This window comes from Dermacentor andersoni, chromosome 7 (genome assembly GCF_023375885.2).
Source record: "Dermacentor andersoni chromosome 7, qqDerAnde1_hic_scaffold, whole genome shotgun sequence".
In the NCBI taxonomy this organism is placed as follows: Eukaryota; Metazoa; Arthropoda; class Arachnida; order Ixodida; family Ixodidae; genus Dermacentor; species Dermacentor andersoni.
In genome coordinates, this window is record NC_092820.1 from 169852359 (window position 1) to 169874515 (window position 22157).

The following is a 22157-nucleotide window of genomic DNA, read 5'->3' on the forward strand; positions in this document are numbered from 1 at the left end:
AGAACTAGTCGCGCGCGCACTTGAAAAAGCACACGAAGTCTACAAAAGGTCGCACAGACCTGTCAGAACGATCATCTGTTAGGCTAGTTGGTCTAACATTGTAAATTCCAAGAACAGCGAAAAAAATACCCTTACACATAAAGAAGACACGAAGGACGCGGACATGCGCTACTACCAACTGTTTATTCCAATCGACACACCCTCCAATTTCATAAAGTGAACCACGCACAAGTGTCGCACCATTTTTCCCATGCGAAGGTAATAAACATAAGTAAAAAAAAAAAAGGTGAACAAATCTGCTTCCGGCTTTAGATAGCAGAATTCAAGAAGTCTAGTTCGGCGCTGTGCAAAATCAAAGACGCCGTGCTTACACGGATAGGTGAATTTTTGTGGATATGGAATGCTTCGAATGCCACTCGAGCCGTGTGCTTTACAGACTTGCCTAAGATAGTGGTCTCAGAAAAAAGTGCCTTGCAGCCTCACGCGATAATATGGACAACCAGATGTGCATATCTGTCCTCTTCTTTTTCTTAACATTTAGCCCATGCTCCGTGAGCCGGTCGTTGATGCACCATTCAGTTTGGCCGAAGCGCACTTTTCCACACTTCAAGGGAACTGAATATACCACTGCTGTCGCGCACCCTACGGTGTTCATGTCTGGTTTTGCAACCTCGCTTGCTGTCAACGCAAATCCGAGGGTAGAGCCTGGAAAGCTTATTATGAGCCGTAAAAAACCACAGGAATACGATGCCTGTTAGCGGCCTTTTTCAGTTTCTGCAGTCAGATTTGCGTTGACAGGAAGCGAGGTTGCAAAACCAGACAGGAACGTCCATACGTAGGGTGCGCGACAGGAGTCGTATATTCAGTTCCCTTGAAGTGTGGGAAAGTGCGCATCTGCCAAACTGAACGGTGCATCAACGACCGGCTCAGGGAGTATGCGCTAAATGTTCAGAAAAAAAAAGAGGACAAATATGCACATTTGGTTGCCCATATCATCGCGTCTGGTTGCGAGGCACTTTTTTCTGAGACAACTATCTTAGGCAAGTCTGCAAACCATATGACTCGAGTTGCTTTGGAAGCATTCCATATCCACAAAAATTCACCGATCTGTGTAAGCGAAGCGCCTCTGCTTTTGCACAGCGCCGAACTGGACTTCTTGAATTCTGCTATCTAAAGCCGGAAGCAGTTTTGTTCACCTTTTTTTAGTTATTTTAGTTTTTACTTATGTCTATCACCATCGGATGGAAAGAAAGGGCGTGACACTTTGTGCATGGGTCATTTTATAAAATGGGAGGGTGTGCCGATTGGAATAAACAGCTGGTAGTACCGCTTGTCCGCGTCTTTCGTGTCTTCTTTATGTGTATGTGTATTCTTTGCGCTGTTTTTGGAATTTACAGATACCTGCCGGCATCGAGTATTGTAACAACGCCTTCGTTGATTTCTGCACTAGCGACGCCCACGTCCATGGCCTAAAAATCTGGGTTCCTGAAGACTGTCTTTAGTCCAGCCTGTTTATGCTGTCCGGAGAGGGCGGCTCTGGACGTTATAACGAGAGCAATAGCACAATATATGTTCACTATTTTCTTTCATCTTGCAGGAGTCGCACATAGATGTGTCATACATTGTGATGCGGAATGAGTATGCTTTCCTGAATGCAACAACGATTCAGAGGCACCAAAACAGTGTTGTATTCGGAGCAAGAAATTCTTGGTGGCAGCTGTAGCGTTAACGAATGCTCAAGTTTATGTCGGCGAAACATATGGGAATTAGGAGACGATCAGCAAGAGTGCACGAGAGTCCGAGCCAGGAAATAAAGTTTCCTTGCAGCATCGCTTCTGGATAGTGAGATCGGAACCACTCGGTTAGGATCCTTTATGGGTGGACCGGGCCGCCTCGTCGGCAATATCATTACCAGTAATATTAGTATGTCCTGGCAGCCAGTGGAATATTATGCGGTGCCTTTTCTCATGAACTTGGTAGGGATCGATCCTTTCTTATCTCCCGTACCAATTGCTTCAGAGCCCTGTAGCGTAGGGCAAACTGCAAACTCTGAAGGGCTGCCTTCGATTCGCAAAATATGACCAAGTTGCAGGGTCGCTCTTGCACTACGTGTTGCGTATCAGCACGCAGGGCAGCAGGTTCTCCCCCGTAGATGTTGTTATATGCGAACATCTCAATTTTATTGCGACTGTTGGTGCTTAACGTCCTGTAGCAATGCCGTGGCTAAAACAGGAGGCAAATTTATAGGCCACATGTTAACTTTGACCACTTGGAATACTTCCCTGTGCTCACAAATCGAAATACGCGATCATTTTTGCATTACGTTCCCATCAATCTGATGCCACCGCGGCCGAGATTTGAACCTGTGAACTGTCATCATCAACAGAGGGTATCGCAGTCATCGCAGCGGTTGAGATGCGGAGAAAATTTGCCATTAGTGTTGAAGAAATCATAGCATTTGTAAACGTGCAAAGGAACTGTTGAAGCTTCCTGAGGCGATACGCTAGCAATGCCGAGATTGCGTGTCATGTAGGCGCATGGAGATATAGCATTCCTGTCCTTGCCGGTGGAAAGGGGCCACACTACGCTCAGTGCAACTGTAGCAGAGCTCCATTTCGAGCCAGCTTGGCTGGCTCAGTTCTTTGGGAAGATATCACGTCTGCAGACACGGACAGGCCTGCAGACACGGACACAAGAAGAAGGAAACGGAAAACACCAACGCTGACTGTCAACTGAAGGGTCACACTGCGTGTGGTAGAAAAGGAAGGTCGACACAAAACTTATGTGCGTATGCTCAGTTGATGGTCGGCGTTTGCGTTGCCTGTTTTCTGCTTTTTCTGTCTGCGTCTGCAACACTTTTCGAGCATGTTTACCTAAATGCATTCCTGGCCTTCGTTTCTCTGGGTTTGACCCATGCCGTGTAGTTCTCTCGGAACGCAGTACACCCAATTTATGGTTGGTGTACACATTGGCGCAATCTATATGAAAAGCATCAGACAGCACCGCAAACCATACGCTTTGCCATGCCTCCGAGCCTGATGCCAAGTAAATGAATGCCGCGTGTTTGGAGAGCTCTGATATCGATGGTATCATGCACACTATAATTATGTCGCTAGAAATCCGGCCATTCAAGTCCCCGCTCTATGCTTTTAGCCTGAAAATGATTTCTCCGTCGGGACACATGCGCCTTAATCCTTCCGTGTTTCTGCTCCATTCGCCGTAATCTTTCTCCAGTGGCTGAAGCAAGTCTCTGTTCGGAGGATACGGACTGGGCGGCCCCAATACCGTCCGTCGCCTAGGCCTGGGATCCAGCACCAGAAGACCAAGTGAGTTGTCCAAAGTGTGTTGCGTACGTCTATCACATGGCTTTTTCCCAGAAACGTCGGCTGCTCGAAGAGGACAATAAGAGCTGCCTAGCTTGGAAGAGATAAAACAGCTATTACTTAGACCAATCAGTCTTCGTGTTAGCAAAGTTAGCTTACCCGCATATATTTTTAACCATGCTGGATCTGCAATCTTACAATCTGCAGGTAAACGTAGAATTACGGCTGTGATCATTCGTTGTTTTGTAAAGACATTAGTTAAGAATATGCCCTCTGCTACACCTTGCTGGTAAATTTAGTGTTCATTTATCACCTGCATAGATAGTATAGATGATAGTGAAACATTTCATAGATGAGCTACGCCATGATAGCATATATTTTAGTGCTTCAAAACGCCTACATTTTTAAAGATTCGTTCGATAGTTTAAGTGTCACTTCTAGCCAACTCAAAGCAAGATCTAACGGAAAGTTAACGGCTTCATTGCCTAACTTGAGCGACACGTTCGAAAGAAATTTGGCAACACTGCTATTTTTATTAGCAGGTGGCTTAGCTCGTGCACGAACACGCAGTTGCTCTTTCCCGCTGTCAGGATGGCGAATCGGGCTAGTTGGTGGCTGGTCATCATAGTATAATTTAGAAGCGCAAGAGCCTAAGCATACAAAAACAAAAGGGGTCACAACAATACACACGATAGAGCTTCACTAGCAACACGTTTTCTCTAGCCACGAACTAACCGTAATGTAGTTACAGAAGTGCTTCCGCATGTTCAGCAGACTGAAGTTTGTACGTGTACGCGAGCATGTGTGTACCTGTCTATGTGTGTGTGTGCATGTGTGCGCTCCGCTTCGAAAATTAGACTACGATGCTATTTCTCTGTTTTTAGATCACATTTCCTCGCTTCATGTGTGGACGCTGAATTGGGCGCCACATCGGTTTGCGCATGGTTGCTTCTTGGTGGCGGATGTGCGTACAGGGAGAGTGCAGCATGGCACCAAACACTTCTTCGGGCTCCTGTGCCACGATGGTGTGTCCCACAGAAAATCCTTCCAGCACACCAATTCGAAGACTCGAGCGTGTATGACGGGCGTGCAGTGGCAAGCGATGATGGAGGGCAAGAAGTGTGCGCGTAAACCATCGAGCCACCAACTTGGTGGCAAATAGGAGCTGCTAGTTAACCGCAAGGCAACAGCAATGTGGCGATGCCGATGTACTGAGTGACCTGAGAACAGTCTCGAAGTTAACGCACTCGTACCGCTGCAGCACGTGCGATAGTTCAATCGACAGGAAAGGTTCCGAGAACGCGAACTCAAACGGGGGCATCTATTGGCGCGCGTGGTACAGAGGTTGGGTGGAGCGAGAGCAGTTCTCGCGAGTTCAGTACATCAGTTGACGTATCGTTTCTTTCTCGCCAATTCGGGTCGCGCACGCTCCCCTATACTTCAATAAAGGAAAAAGAAAGCCCGGGGGCTTTCGTTATCAAGGGAACGGAATTGGCGGAAGAGAAAAGGACAGTAGGAACGATCCCCGACGCGATTTCAGGAAGGACGAAGCCGAGAAATCGGGAAACTGGAAAAGCACAGATTAAGATAGCATTTGAGAAGAGGAAAAAAAAAAGAACGACGTTCACTCTCTGCACAGTTCTTTTTATTTACCTTTCATTCTTTTTCTTTTTAACTTGCAGTGAGATTGTAGCAGAAGAGATCATCATGGAACTGAAGTTTACGACAATGGTTCCGGTGCCAAATGCATTCATTTTTTTTTCCGCCAGCGCTTCTTATTTTGTTTTGATGCCAAAACTTCAAACGACCCATTCAGCGAAAAAGCCGGCGTCTGTAGCTTGTAGCGGCCAAACGGAACCTAAAGTCCCATTGGCTGCGACGCCAGGTCACGAGCACGCCTCGATGGATCAGAGCGGTAGAAAGGGAACACCTGCTACCACGCTAGCGCGCCAGGAAGAGGACATCGCCGCGACGTCGTGTCACCTTCGCTCTCGCTCTCGAAAGTCAGCGCGCGACCTGTATTTCTCTCGCTCATCCCCACTAGGGTGGATGGATGGATGGATGGAAGGTAGGATCGTCCCCTTTGAAACGGGATCATGGCAGTTGGCACCATGCTTAGCTTTTTATTTTTGTTTAACCGTGTTGTAAGTTATTAAAATTCGCCATTCTCCTTCAATACTTTTTCCTACACTTTTAACCTTATATATGTCACCTCTCTGCTTTTGAGCCACCAATCATTTCATCGCCTTTTGCTAATTTCCACCGCATATATATTTACATGACTATTGTTATCTCTAAACCCTAGGGCCTCAGGAAGCGTGACTGTGCCCGCATCGACATCGGGATGGGTACCATCAAAGACTTACCACAAACAGTACATGTGTCTTCTTCGTTAAATTTCTTTTTATAGCTGCGTGTTCTAAGACATCCTGACCTAGCTTCAAAGAGTAGGGCACTGCCTCTTTGCTTAGCTGTCGCGCGCGCCCGCCGGCATTGGTGGCCGCTGCTGCGTCCTCGGTCTCTCGTCGCGCAGGACGTCGGTGGCATACGGCGTCGGCACCGCAGGCTACTGCTGCTTGCTGGATCGGGAAGCACGTACCGCTATGACATTACTCGCAGCGTAATACTCGAAGGACCGCTCAGCGGCGTTCAAAAGGATATTATTGCTTTTGCATTCACAAATTATAAGTGCTTAGGTGTCCCCGGATTTTCTTTTCTTTCATTGTCTCTAAACCTTATGCGTATTATTTATTCTTCCTAGCAGTAGGCTACCATAGTTTTGTAGCCCATTAAACATTTTCCAACGCCCCCGTGGGAAAAGTAGTTGATATGCAGGAGAACGCATGTAATAGGAACTTCTCTCGCGACATGGTTGGCTGAGTACTATGGGGAAGTCCATTGAGTCGTCCTTAATATTTTGCTAGGAGGTACCTGGACCCTCCAGTTCCATTTTCGTCATTGCCGTGCTGTCCCACATGAAGTCCAAGTTCGAAGAGAATGTATAGCCAGCGCGCAATTCACTTGACTTGCTGTATATGTGAGGGAAAGAATGCGAGCAAGGGCGATCCCTGAAGGAATTTGGTAGGTGTGCGCCCAATGTGTGAGATCACATATTCGATGCCGCGCTGCCTCATGGCCGGGTTAGAGGAAGACGGCGCGCCTCTGCTCCCCTTGATCGGCAGCGGCTGCCCGTGCGGCTGCGTGCACACGCGGCCGGCGTGCCGCCAGTTGGAGATCTTTCGCTAGTGGTACCAGGGATCAGGGCGAGCGTGCAAAGGTGAGCCCAGGTGGCTGGGGAACTTAGTTTTAGAGGTCGCGTAATCTTTATTTGAAAGAAATGGGGACGCGAACGACAGCACGAAGCATTCGCTTTGAAACAATCGCGTGGTCACCTTGCTGCTATCACATAGACATTTATATAGTGAGTGTGCGCGGTTATTGAGTGAGCCTGTTCCTGTTTGTCTGTGAGCGCCGTGACACCACGCCTGCCTAGTCAGTAAGCAAATATTTACTGTCATTTATGGGGTCTGAAGAGCTACGAACTTTCCTTCGTTTAATTGTGTAACACTTTCCTATTTCTATTAGGTATTTCTTCGCACTTTGGGCGAGAGTGCGGCTCTTTTCGTGGTTTGTGAAACTTTTTAGTATATGGGAATCACTTGGACTTCGCATGGAGAACATAAATTTTGTGTTGCATATTCTGCGGATTAATAACTTTCCTTCAAATCAAATCAAATTTCAGTAACTTGAACAAAAACTGATTTTGCGAATGAAACCCGTCCAGCTTCCTAAAGCCTTTCCTAGCTACAGCAGACTGAGAATGAGAAATAGGTGCGCATACCCTTAAGGGAAAAAAAAGTTACGACTGGGTGCTTTCGTGTGTGCTTGTACGCCCATTTCCCTTTGCACAAAGCTTGATAAAGGTGTGTCGTGCTTTTCGTGTTTTGTAGCCACGTGTGTTTGTGTTCTTGGGCGTTTGGACGTTTTGTGTAAATAACTGATCTTTTTGGCCAGTGGGATGCCGCGACCAAAGAAAAACAGATGCGTTACACAAATTTTTATACCGAGAACTGGGTACTACGTTTATTTTAAAGTAGTCTTTGTCTCCATTTTTACCATTTTCAAGGCAGCGAGACAACACGAATTACGGCTGCCCAACGGCTGCTGCAATGGCGCGCACTTCGTCTTGATTGGAGCACAAAGAAAACGGGAAGCTTTACAGTGAAGGAAGCTCATGACAGAAGGGACTCAGGCAAAGCACCACTGCAGAACCCTTAGCATGCAGCAGAAATGGGAAGGATAGGGTTCGGAGTGTGAAGTGGAGTGGGGGCGAGGGTTGAATTTCTTTTTTAGGTGAGGACGGATGCCCACGTGTGCTGCAGGCTTGCATGCTTTGTTGCGATCGTCTCTTGCCGACTGGTTCGGCCAGCACACGTTACACAGGGACGAGAGTACGCAAGAACATTGCTCCGGCTATTCAGTGTACACCAGCTAGCCCAGAGAAATACCGTAATAACGCAGTCTGCCATTCACCGTGCCGAATCTAAGCTTCGCAATGACCAGGAGGCTCCAAGGATTAAGAGCAATCAAAGTGAAATGAAAAAAGGTAAAATAAGTGGTGCGAGATCACTTCTTAATTTCTCTTAATTAAGATCACTTCTTCTTAATTTCTTCTTCACTGCTTTTAGGCTTCCTCCGTTCCTGAGAGCATGTTCAATTCGATCCATATTATACTTCCTTAGGTCAGCTGTCTTACGCTTGTTGATTAACTTCGAAAGTTCCGCCAGTTCTATTCTAGCTGTCGGGTTAGAGGCTTTCATACATTGGCGTTTCTTGATCAGATCTTTCGTCTCGTGTGATAGATTACTGTCATCCTGTGTAACGGAGTTACCACCAACTTCTATTGCACATTCCTTAATGATGCCCGTAAGATTGTCGTCCAGATTTTCAACAGTAAGGTCCTCTCCCTGAGTTAAGGCCGAATACCTGTTATGTAGCTTGATCCGGAATTCTTCTATTTTCCCAACCAAGTATGCGTTCACAGCTTACACCAAATTGTTTGCATTGTTCACGAACGTTTCGCAGAAATCTTAGCTACTCACAAAGTACTGATATATTTCAGAGCAGGGTATAATTTTTAGAAATTTTGCGAGCTTTATATATCACAATAGGTGCCACTTCCAAAATTTCGATGTTATTGTCTATTGCTCAGTTAAACATTTGTGAAGTAGATTTTTTAATTAGTTGTAAATTTAATAAATTCCAGTTATCTTTTGGAAAATAAATTGATAAACTAAACTAAAATTCTGCTGCCATCGTTCGGTAGATTTAAACTTTTTTTTCTTCAAAATGCATCGTCATCATCATCATCAGCCTAGTTACGCCCACTGCAGGGCAAAGGCCTCTCCCATACTCCTCCAACTGCCCCGGTCATGTACTAATTGTGGCCATGTTGACCCTCCAAACTTCCTGATCTCATCTGCCCACCTAACTTTCGGTCGCCCCCTGCTACGCTTCCCTTCCCTCGGCATCCAGTCCGTAACTCTTAGTGACCATCGGTTATCTTCCCTCCTCATTACATGTCCGGCCCATGCCCATTTATTTTTCTTGATTTCAACTAAGATGTCATTAACGCGCGTTAGTTCCCTCACCCAATCTGCTCTTTTCTTATCCCTTAACGTTACACCCATCATTCTTCTTTCCATAGCTCGTTGCGTCGTCCGCAATTTAAGTAGAACCCTTTTCGTAAGCTTCCAGGTTCCTGCCCCGTACGTGAGTACTGGTAAGACACAGCTGTTATACACTTTTCTCTTGAGGGATAATGGCAACCTGCTGTTCATGATCTGCGAATGCCTGCCAAACGCACCCCAGCCCATTCTTATTCTTCTGATTATTTCACTCTCATGATCCGGATCAGCAGTCACTAACTGTCCTAAGTAGATGCAAAATGCAATAAGCCTAAACAAATGCCGACCAAGACAGTCCTAAACATTGGATGCCAAACAATGCATTTTTTTTGCTTATGTCTTTAGATATAAGCTCATGAGCTATAGGAGCGACTTGAGAACGCTTGGTGACACGAACGTTGGTCTCTTGATAGGTCATAATTGCTCTGGAGAATTCGAGAATTACAGTGCATTCAACTACGCAAATCGGCGCATTATATTATGGACCAGTGTCGTATGCATTCGAACCACGATATAGGAAGGACAGAAAACACACGCTGGCCAAAAGAACACTCTAGTGTCTGCGCCGAGATAGCTTTATGCAACAGCGGTCCCTAATACATTCGGTATTATGGGATCCGACAAGCGGGACACCCGCATTCTTGAAGCTGCTTGTGCCATACGTGTAGACCGCGGTTCCATTATTTGAGGTGACGAAAGCGTCTAATGGAGGAGGAGTTGAGTGCAGTGCAGAAAAATATAAAGAGGGTCAAAAAGTAAAAGTAAACTCTAGCCTTCAAGGAGAGAGGCTGTAGAAAGTATGCGTACAAGAACCTTCGGTGAGCAAGGAAAAAAATACCAGAGCACAAGGAAGTAGACGAAAGAGACCCAGACAGCCAGGCTGATGGATTGCTAGGACGTGGCTCCTAATGGGAAAATAAGGAGCTTAGTGGAACGTTCAAAGAGCAATTACATCATTCCACCCTTGTCGTTAAAAGAGGCTCCACCCGTCGCGATCTGGGAGCACTGTGGAGAAGATAAGAAAAAAAAAAAAAACAGAGAAGAAAAGAAAGGGCAGAGCCAAGTGTGCGAACGGGCAAAGTAGGCGGCAATAAAGTAAAAAAAATAACCGAAATAGCGTAGGCGAAGCTGCAGATTCGTGCGCGAAAAAGGAAAGCAAATATTAGACACCACGATCAACCTGACCTAGCTGTAGTCGGAAACAACGTTAAAGGAAGAAATTGTCATCCACTTGACTGTAGCGTGAAGCTACAGATGAAACCTATATTCTAGCTAGGTTCGGGTGGGTGACAATTTCTCGCTTTCATGTATCTTTCTCCACCTTCTGGGCGTCCGCAGAACTGATTAAGCCTATGGAGAGAATGTAATGCAAACGAAGATGTTTATTTTTATTCATTGGTTGATTTAACGACTTCTATGCAGTTGAACACGTTGGCAACTATGCTGTCGCGACCTTCCATCAAAACTGGACTCTTGAACGATTAAAGGATGATAGATAGCCTGAACATATTTGCCCTTTCTTCAGGGAACATTATGTCTCTCAGCTTTCTGTTGTTTTGTACCGTACGTTCTTCTGTGTAGTGTAACCAATTACCGGTTAACCTTCCTACCTACCTCTCTTCATGTTATGTATACCTCCCCGTGTGGTTTATCTCCCAATTTGTTCGTTTTTTATCATTGGGCGTGTCAGCAACAGAGAGACAAAGATAGACGGGAGATTCTTGGGAGGTGGTACTTAGAACATCACAAGGCCGCATTTAACAAAAGCATAACGAACAGGTGGCTAACAATGACACACCCACGGGGGAGCCACACAGAAGCCTTGAGTGTGCACTACGACAATGTATCATCAAAGTAACCATTACTGCGACGAGGAAAAGATTATGCGCACAAATTAAGCGGCGTGGAACAATTTGCTATGTTTAAGGGGGAGGCCAAATGAGAGAGAAGACAAGTGTTAGGGAGACAGTATGTATGTAGGAGCACCACCTCTTAGCGGTGTCGTATGCCTGCGATATTCGTAATTAGGGTAAATAAGTGATGTAATCGTCGACGTCGAGAACGAGCATGGTTAAATAAATTCCCACAAGGCACGCCTTACCTCTCTGGGACAAGACTACAATTACTGCTTAACGAAGAGCTGGCACTCCAGTAAAGTAGCCACTCCAGGGCCCTTCAGTTTCTTCTTTGCTTAAATGTACATGTCCCACACTTCGATGAACACCCCTCAGATCGTAGCTAATTGGAAACTGGAGTCGACCTCGAAGGAAGCAAATAATGAAAGACTTTCCCTTTCTACCTTCCTATCTCCGTTTTCCTTTTTACGTCTGTGTACCTGTGCTCATTTCTGCCTGTGTAACGATGTGGGCAGCAGTTTGTAAGAACCTGCATGTCTCCATCATGGTGCCTACGAGAAATAATAGTCCTAGCTGTTCCTTCGTGGGGACTACCTCTTCATGGCTCTTTCCTCTTGTATATCTGTTTAATGCGAAGCAATAATGGGCTCCTTTCTGGACTTTCTTCGCAGGGAGAGCACTGCGGTGCGGCGAAATTATTGGCCCCTAAGTAGTGCGAGTCAGCACAACTCTATTTGGAGTAATGAAGCAATAAATCACGACATATTAAACCTGCACATACCGGGTGTTTCTACGAAGAATTTAGGTAATGTGTAAAAATAGCTGTTTTTACATAAAAAGAGACTTGCTTCAGAGACATGATGTCAGTGGTGGCGACCATGGGGTGACCGGTGTTACGTGGTAGTCAGTCGCTAATTAACAAAAATTGACAATAACCTTGTAAGCTCTTAGTCTCAGCGAGCTGATCGTAATTGTTAAATTGAAGCGAGCTCTCTGCACACGCCATATCAACTTTTGGGTCTGGAAAAATGCGATTCCCTGCGGAATTGTGGCATGACAACATTCGGCTATCAGAGCGCACGAAACCTAAACTGCGAGGCTGCAGCGAGCACCAAGCCCCGCCCCTTGATGCGACGTTCTGCTTAGGTCACGTCACTGAACAGCATGCGGCGACTCCGTGTTCTTCCTCACTGTCGCAGCCGCTCACCTCATGACCAATGCTTTCGTGTAGCAGGAAACGGAAATGTGGGGCTGCGTTTGTAGCAGATTATCCATGTACAAATAAGCACGGTGTGCAAACATAGAAGACGTGACCATGCCCCCTGGCAGGACGGCAGGTGGCAGGACACCCGGCACAGCAGGACACATCCAAGTATCCATTCAGCGAGATCATATAACCATGCTCCGAGCACCATGACTCGTGCTGATTGCTCCTGTATATTGTGCAGAAACTGACAGGATATATCTGCGTATACATGCGTGGCTGGTGAGGCTGCACACAAATGTCAAATCGAGGATAATTAAAAGACCAGCAGGTGTCATTTCGCTCACAGTATTGATGACAAATGTTTTGGTTTGCTCTATAGGCACCAATTCTGTTAAAATGAAGAAAACATCTTACTTTGGTCATAAACACAAGAAAAGTCATTTTTTTTAAACATAAGAAAGAATTGTTTCTTCCGCTGAAAGAAATATCTTCTGTATTAAGAATATAAACTTTCCGTGTTTACCTTGTTTCTTCACGTTCACTTTTCACAGTATACGCAGAGGAAATGAGGTTAGCATACACAAAGAAAGAAACGAGAAGAAACACCGACGATGTCACGTCGTCCGGATGCACACATCGAAAATACAATCGCTCCTGGCCTGAGTCCACTTCAGGAACTGTAGTAATGCAATTTGCTAAGGTTCGTCATTTAACACCGCTGTTGCAACCTAGGACTTCCGCAGCTTTATTGAGTGTCTTAACATTTTTAAGGCACACGTGGGTAAAAAACACTGCACCAGCGTTTTTTATTCTTGTCACTCTACGTAAAATTTCCTTCGCTGAGAAGTTCGCATCGATCTTTTACTAGTGGTGGGGATGATGATGAGGATGATGATGATGATGAAGTCTTTAGGACCCACAGTTCATGTTAAGAAATAATTGACCATGAAACGAACTTATTGTCCTAAAATCTATTGTTTTGACTGGTTTTGCGTCAGCAAAACTTCAGTGGTCTTTTATTATTTTTCAGCGCCGATTCATTGGGCTTTCCTCTACTATCCCTAAATCGTAATGCCTCCGGCAGGGTTACTACGACCTCGTTGACCTCTGGATGGGCTCAGCCTCGGAGCCTGTCGGTGACAGCAGGGTGGGGGTATATCCCAGCTTCAATCCTGTTCAGGTAAATTTCCTTCAGCCAGTTGTGTGGTCGCAGGGTAGGGAGCGGGCACACATGGAGAAAAAAACACTCCAGTCCTATACACCGACGTGGCCCGCTACCCACAGAAACGTGCCCTATGCCTAGTCGTACTAGATAGTGCAGACATTCTGAGAGCTTCGGCAACGCTCAACACTGTGGAGAGTGGCACGGCGGAAGAGGCTGCTATTGCCCTAGCCATCGTACACGCTTCAACCATACCGGCGCCGGATGGACCTATCACAGTGGTCACTGATTCTCAGACCGCCTGCAGGACTTTGGCACAAGGGAGGGTGACACCCTACACACACCGCATCCTTACATCATTACACCCCACAGCGTTACACAGGGCGCGTATCGTCTGGACACCTGGACACGCCTCTCTCCATGGTAATGAACGCGCTAATGCGGTAGCCCGAGAGCTCGCTAACCGGGCGCCATTGGAAGAGCTGTCCAACCCAGACGACGCACCGACAGAACCACTGAACTACACTGAAACTCTACAATATTACAGAGATAACAGGAGACACTTCCCTCCCCCACATAATTCCCTTAATCGAGAAGATGCCGTCGCGTGGCGACAGCTTCAAACTAATTCATTTCCCTGCCTCTTTTATCTTCACCTCTTCCACCCCACACAATATACCTCATACTGTCCCTATTGTGGAGCAAAGCCCACAGTATATCATTGCACCTGGGAGTGCCCACACCCTCCGGGCTACTCCCCTATTCCTTCACCTTCCCCTTCCTCCTGGGAGACTGCGCTGGCCAGCTCAGACCCGCAAGAGCAGCGATGGCTGACCCGGCGGGCACGCGGAGTGGCGCGAGCCAATGGGGCCCTGAACTAAGGGCTCCACCCTGCGAGGAAGTCGCCAAACTCCTGATAAATAAATGTTTTCTCTCTCTCTCTCTCTCTCTAAGAGAAGTGAAAAAGAAAACCGCCTCGCGGTAAAAGAGATGTGGGCTGATGTGTGTTCTTTCTGCTATCGCGTGCAATGCCACTAAAATGGTCAGAGCTGTATCCTCGCATCCAAGTTGTTTTAGCTGATTAACGAAAGCTTTAGCTCGTCTAATTGGTATGAATGCGAGCAAAAAAATAAAAAAAATATTGTAAGATCAAAACTAAAGATCAGATAAAAAGAACCTTCATTCATGATTTCTGAAAGTAAATTACTTGCTTTCAATACCGAAATCATTCGGAGAATGCGTAGGAGACAACACTCCGGCACTCCTAATAGCACTAATAACGCGTAGGCTCAATGAAATGCTTCGAGATTAATTCAACCATGACAGGGTTATTGACTGATTATGGATTGTAAATGTTCGCAACAATCATAATATCTCAAGGGCTTCTTTGCAACCATAATTTTTTTATATGAAGGCAACATGACGATTGGTGCAGTGAAACATATCAGCTTTGTGGCAGTTCGCAGCTAAACGTGTTCTCGGTTTCCTATATAATTTGTTTGATAACAGTGTATGTCCCTCTCACGTGCTTCAGAGTGCTAGGACATGGTTATAACGGCGCGTTTTGAGGGCAGGACACAGAAAGACTGCTCACAGGACAGACGCCGTTCGGCCTTTGTCCTGCGTGCATTATTTCTGTGTCTTGTCCTCAAAACGCGCCGTTATAACCATCTTCCATCAAGCCAGCAACCAACTAGCCCATATAAGTCTGTTAATTCGGAGTGCTAGACTTGCTACTTCAACCCTCTAAGAGGGTGCCATGCCACTTGCGAAGTGGACCAGAAACTTTCAGCGATAACTATACTTTCTGTCGAAAAGAAACAAGCGAGAATGGGGCAGGGCTGCTGCCGGCAACGCGTGAAATATGTTTTCAATGTATTACCGTACTACCTCGCCTTCACAATCTGCGCTGTAAGTATACTGCTAGGTGTTCTGAAAAAACGGCAGAAGATATATGAGACGCATACATTACGAGAAGGCCGCTTAGACCGTAGCTACTTTTTTTGCGCATGAATAAGTTACGCGGACAGCACTAGTCATCAATTGTAATTATTTGAGTACGCACGAAAAGGAAGTCTGTATTCCGAGGAGCGCGTGCTTTGTAGCTGGTTAACGAAATCCAATTCCTTACCGGAAAGTTGATGCGATTAAAGTGACGCAGTCTAAAGTATGAGGGAGAAATAGAAAAAAAGAATAGCAGGTCTCTGATTTACAGTGCTCTCGCGGTATGCGCCTGCAGCGCTCCAACTAATACGCAGTCTGTCTATCTTTATTTTAAATAGAAGATCTTTCTAGGAGCGACTAAGGATGCAAGAACGACCTATGAGAAATGAAAATTAAGCGCATGCAATATTTCACTGAAGATTGCGCGCGCCGCTTTTTCTAAGGTCGTCACAGTAATTTCTCTTCACTTCTAAAAAGGAAGCCGGAACGTGCGGGCCTGGCTGAAAGATTGGAGTTGATTATCTGTGAGAAAATGAAAAATTCGAGTGCTTGGAGAGCTAAAATGAAAGGAGAGCTGTTCTCTTGTGGTGCTTTGTCACTGCATATCTTACGACTGCTTATTTCTTAGCCTTACCAACCCAGCAGATGCCTTGCGTTCAACTTATGGACGTTGTTTAACAAGCGCAGAAGGAGTGGCCCACATTCTATAGGAAAAATGAACAACGGTGCGCCTTGATAAAATAACATGAGTGGCATATTGGACGCCTAAAGCAAGGCGCAACTTGAATTTCGGAGCTGGTTGATGTTCTTATTATGCTTCGAATAGATTTTCTTCGCGCTTCCTTCTTGTGCATAATGCGAAGTCAGAACTGCGATATGAGTAAGTATGAAAAAGAGTGAGGTAAACGGCAATTTTCTCTACATGCATGTTTTCGGAGGCGAGTAGTTCTCTCCTCAAGAATGAAAAGTGCAGTGGAGTTTTGAGTATCGAGCTTGGCGTTCGCGAAAGAATTGAGGGCCTTCACGGTGCTAGCGCATTTGCGTAGCATTACAATAGGTGATGGCAAAAATAAAAAGAACATGTCAATTTGCATGCCATATTAAAATTACATTTTTTCGCCAGATTCACTTATAATGGCGATGCTGATTACATCGCAAGGGCGGCACGAACACAAGAACAGCGGGCATGCCTCATGACCAAATCGTGGTTTTGGCGCGTAAAACCTCATAACTTTTTTAACAAGAACAGTAGGACGCAGGACATGTACTGACTAACAACCGAAACATTATTAAAAGCATAGGAGTATTTCTTGTTGGGCTAGTTGGTGAAACATAACTTTTAAATGAGAGGTGCCCCCAAATCGACAAATATACGCACTCTCGTCTCACTGTGGCGCACCCGTACGCATGGTCATTTATGTCCTTCTCTATGTATATATGCGAGTCAATTTATGGCCCATTGCAAAAGCGAATAAAAACAAAAGAAGATAAACAAATAAGCATTTACATGGTTGCACATACGTTCTCAAAAAAAAAAAAAGAGAACGAGAAAAAAGGAGGAAAAGTCTATTATCGAGCTAATCAATTTCGCGCTCAAATAGGAATGTTTCTCGTATAACTAAACTTATGTCTGATTTGCAGTGCGAAATTGGCTTTCTTGCGAATGATTTTTAGTGTGTGCGCGAGTTCGTGTGAGGACGTTTGCTAGCCTCATTTTTGAATATATTTTTTTTTTCACAATGAACTTTTCAGTTGTTCGTTTCAGGTTCTCCTATATGTTATATTCTGCTTTTGCATACGTGGCTTTCGCTCGGTAACCACTCTGAATCTTTAGCGGATCTACCAACTGTTCCCTTCGCTACTTAGAAAGGAGTCCGATTTAGCTGGCATTTAACGTACCTCTTAGGGTAAGAATTGATCATCGTCATCATCATACTACCTCAATCACCAGCAAAGGCTGTTCAAAGGCAGAAATAAAGATACAAGCATTGTGTTATTCATTGGGCGCGGAATACGGACGAGGCCATTTGCGCACTGATTCGAGCCTGTACTCTTCGAGCTCATCTAAATTCTTTGCAGTGCGACTTCTCCGGTGGCAGATGGTACGGAATTTTATTTTTCCACACGTTGTCTTCAGGAAGACACCCATATTTTTCACCGCATCGTCTAAAGAATACATACTTACGGCTGCTTAGCGTCTTCTCTGTCGCACAAATTCTGTGTGAAAAGGTAGGCGTATAGAACGCTTACAGAAGCGGATTGCAAACAAGGTCCTTTCGTCCTGCTTGTTTGTCGGTTTTCCACGCCTGCATCTTCATACCATGAATTCCTGGCAACCTTTTGTTTTTCTTCATGTTTATTGATAGCCGAAGTATTGGAGGGTCGGTTACTTAAAGTGAGCGGTAACCCAGAACCATTGATTAAAAAAATAGAAAAAATTCTTGAGAGACCAGTACAGATAGTAAAAATAGAAACAACGAAAGCTTTTTGGAATATTGCCAAAAATATAAGTAACATGCGCTATGTGCGACTGTGCGAATAGTGATTTTTGATACCGAATCCAATACGAATCGAATGGTGCCAGAAACTAATCGAATCGAATATTGAATACTCTTCGAAAACTTTTCGAATAACAAATAGCCGTTGTCACAATTAATATAAAATGATGTTCACATCACAGCATTTTTAAAGTTAGCAAGTTTCTCTCATTGCATAGTACGTTATGAATCATTTTGTATTAAAAGCACAAATGAAGCGTTAGGAGCAAACAAGTGCTTTCTTCACATGCAAAGGGCTCTTCAGAGAGACTGTGAATGACCGCTGTAGAGCCTGCAAAGTATGGCTACCTAATTGACGTAGCCTGATCCATGAGGCAAGTTAACATGTTTTATGTTTATGTCTGCTGGGGTGCAAACTTAACGTACTTTTGCTCTAAATTTATGTTTATTTGGGTGCAGGTGACATTTTTAAATATTGGTAAAGTATTGAAGAAATATTCTAATCTGCGAACAGTGAAGATTCGATTTGAAGACTAAATCGAATAGGACACTATTGTACTCGTTATTCGAAAGTTTTAAATATTCGCACACCCCTAGTACTATGAGCTTGAGATAAAGTTACAAAAATATACATATAGTGCATAAGTAAAGCCATCGCCGGACCAGGGACAAGCACGCCTAGCTTCTAACCATGCTTAAAGAGTTGAGTTCAGAGCAAATAATAAAAATGTTTCACTAGCACATAAAAGCAACCATAACGTTGAATTTAGATGCAGAAAAGAACAGAAAGATCATACTCAGGCACACAAAATGTTACCGCTATGAGATAGACACTATGACTTGACATCTTGCGAAAACCATTTTGGGTCTTTTTTGTTGCTCGCGCACTGACCACCCGACCGCCTCTTCTATAGCCACAAGAACATGCCACCAACGACACCCCTGAATGCTTCCTAACCTCTCGCTTCCCCAACACCCTCCCATGGCCTTCTTTTTCTTTTCTTGTTCCTTTTTTCCTCTCTTGGTGTCTTTTTCTTTTCTTCATTTTCTTTTCTCCTCGCCATCCCACTCTCCCGCTCTTGTCCCCTCGTCTTAGGAACCATGCTCACAGACGTCAGGCGACAGCGCTAATTCTCTTGGAAGTCTCTCTCCCTTTACAACCAGCCGCCACCGACAACAACCGCACGTGACGTCGCTCTACTAACCCTTTAAAACTAACATGCCGAGGATGAAGAGGCCGCCTTTGACGAAGATAGGTCCTCCTATCTAAACGTTGACCAGCCTTTCTGAGGCACTTTATCCCTGTTTAGAACCTTCATACCGCTCTTGAGAAAACTGTCATTCAAAGTGCGCAGCAGTGTTCATAAGGAAGTAATTAGGACACCGCTCACAAGAAAATCGCGCAATGCTTTTGCAGATTCTCTTTGTTTACGTCAACAGGACCTACTCTGTTATCGTTCGTTCTAAATGTCACACACATTTCTCATGAACACAGCCTTTCTGTTGTCTCAGTTTTCTTTCCTAACCCCTTTCACCATCTGCCACTGCAGTGCAGCCAACTGGAAGCTGCTTAGACTGATCTTCATTCCCGTGTTCTTACCCTCCTTGACTTCACCGGACCCATACTAATGAAACTCGGGCGCCCATGCCAGTTCACCTAATTATTTCCAGCGTGTGTTTACAACAAATGGAAACTGTTCAAGTTTCAGTTTGCGCACTTTATTCTGAAAGAGACATCCCGCTTGCCCACCGCGTCCCACTCAAATCTGTGTTGCTCGTCTGCGAAGGTTTCGTCGTACTTGCTGACTCTTGACAGGCAAATAGTAATTACGAAGCACGCGTTTTTACGAACGGCTGAGTTCAAATGGCGTACTTCGTAACTCGCGCATGACGAGCTACTCCGCGTGGACAGGAAGGCTACGCGGTAATTTCAAGCGTGGCCGAGCCAGAAGAATGGCGTTTATTGTCACTCCTGCGTGTGTGTCTCCTGGGGGTGCTCTGTCTTTGTGTGATTTATATGGTCAAGTCTCGAAGTTCCCAAAGGAAAGTTGAGGAACAAAAGACTCGCAGGCACTGCATTGTTCGTACGTGGTTGAAGCCGTTCCGGCGTGCCACCACGCAGCGCCACCTAGCGAGAATTTCAGGATGCAGCTTAGCTCTTTTGCTTCCTAAGAAATCCCATTAGAGTAGCAATTCGAGGTTGTTTGCGTGAGGCATAGGTTTCTGTGGAAACGGCTGTCTAATAAGTTTTTCGAACTGCACTGGAGCAAGTTGTGTACAGAAGAAACAAAAATTTAGTCACTTCCAATTTTTTTTACAATTGCTTGTGTATTCGCCAGCTATGTTGAAGTGATCCTTAAGATGAAAAGTGCTTTTCAAGTCTTCTATATTGATTTGATTTCATTGATGGAGTTTTACATACCAACGAAATACTGGGACTATCTCGTAATGGAAGTCTCCGGTTTCATTTGCACTTGTCCTTAACCTGCAGCCAAAGAGCCGTACACTGACGAAGCGGCCAGGACACGGACCCACGACCTGGCAATCAGCAGGGTGCCATAGCCAATAACCCACCGTGGCACTTAAAACAAACCAAAGGAACACTTTCACCATCACCACCACAGATCTGTTCTTCATGGTCAAATTTCATAGACTATAAATGCAGCAATGAGTCTAAACTGCACATATTGCGTCACAATTTTGCTGCTGGTTGCATTATCTATTTCTTCGAAGCGTTCGCCTACGTTTCTTCTTCGTCGTACTGCGGCCGCGCAATGAACGACAAGTTGGCCTTTGATAACAATATTGGTGTGATGAAAGGTAATAAGTTCCATGTCACGTGGCATTTGCACATTTTATTTAAACCTTGGAGCATGATATATGGGACACCCTATATAAGAAAACATTCCTTTTTGCACACACACAAAAAAATGTTCTCTCGGCGTCGGCGCCCGCTCTGAAAATGAACGAAATGCCAGTTACTGGCAGGAGTAACAATTTCACAGATATTTAGTTCTATTCTCAAGAGTTTCCGTACTTCAAGAACGAATTCTGATCATAGAGAAACACATATAGGGAAGCGAACTTTATCAAGGGGCTTGAGAGCTCTCGGACGTGAAGTTCAATCCAAGACAAGTCCTTACCCTAATCTAAACTAGTCAAGAAGGAGTTTTCGTATTTGTAAGGGTGATTGAAGTGGTGTAAGCACAATCTGGGTAGGGGGAAGGCAAGGACGGCAAGAATTGAGGTCAGAGAGAAAGCGAGCGATCGCACGCCCGCCGACGCACGTGCACACAGGCACACAACAAACGCAAATACATGCAACACAAACACACGCACAACACACAGACACATACACAATATACACGACACACAATGTACGCAGGCACACAGCGCCCGCACAGAGGACACACACACACACACACACACACACACACACACACACACACACACACACGCGCACACGCGCGCACACACGCACACACGCACACACACGCACACACGCACGCACGCACACACACACGCACACACACACACACACGCACACACACACACGCACACACACACACACACACACACACACACAGAGAGAGAGAGAGAGAGAGAGAGAGAGAGAACCCGAATGCACGCACAACACACCCACCCACGCCCACACATACACACACAAACAAACTAACCCAAACGTACACACTTCCTAGTTTCAAGCGTGCCTTCCCTGTGGGTGGCCGTGCTGGAGCAAGGGAGGGACGGCAGCGTCGTTGCCGCTGCCTGATCCTAACTGCCGGATACTGAATGAAGTACTTTCCAAAACACGGTCAAGGCCGTTGCCATAACTTTTTCTGCGCTCAGCAGGAGTTCGTCACGTTTCCTGCAAGAGATTTGTTATGATGCAGCCGAGCCACGATGCTGTTCGTTTCGTCCAGTGGGCACGATCGCCGCCGACATCGCCACTAAACAATAAGGACTGACGCGGTCTCAACCGGTCTCGCGGCATCAGACACATAAAGAGCTTAGTCAGCCGCGCGCATTCGTTCTCGTTTCCGCAGAGAGTTCACCACAGCCGATGCCCGCCTACGTGCCACCGATTCGCGGTAAGCAACATCGAAACGCACTTCCGTGTGGACGCCCCAGCGTGGTCTCCCGGGGCGAAGCTTATGATATCGCGAGGCACAGACGCCGTCGAAGAAGTCGTAAAGCAGTGTCGTTTAGCCTTGGCTTTGCTGCTGCAAACCCCCCTATCGACGGCTCCGCTCACTGGCGTCTTTCTTCTCCCTTGGGTTAAGTCTCCAAGGCCGCACATATGGTGCGTTCTGAAAGTCCGGAAACGAAGGATACGGGGCACGCTCTTCGCAGATATCATTCTCAGCTGTCTGAAGGTCGCACAAAGCGATGCACGTGGTAAAAGTTGGATAGAGTGTGCACGACTATAATTGTCGCGAAATCTATTTAGTTCCATAATTACTGACACCCCCTGCAGTGC

The 22157-nt window shown here is 45.7% G+C and overlaps 1 protein-coding gene across 2 annotated transcripts in view; it reads left to right on the plus strand.

Moving 5' to 3' along the window:
• LOC129385276 (uncharacterized) overlaps positions 1-22157 on the plus strand; it is a 610699-nt gene that overhangs the window by 401210 nt on the left and 187332 nt on the right. For both annotated transcript variants that reach the window (XM_072289404.1, XM_072289403.1), the window contains exon 4: positions 3235-3326. In XM_072289404.1, the coding sequence (XP_072145505.1) occupies positions 3235-3326 (92 nt within the window). The remainder of the gene's footprint in view (positions 1-3234; positions 3327-22157) is intronic.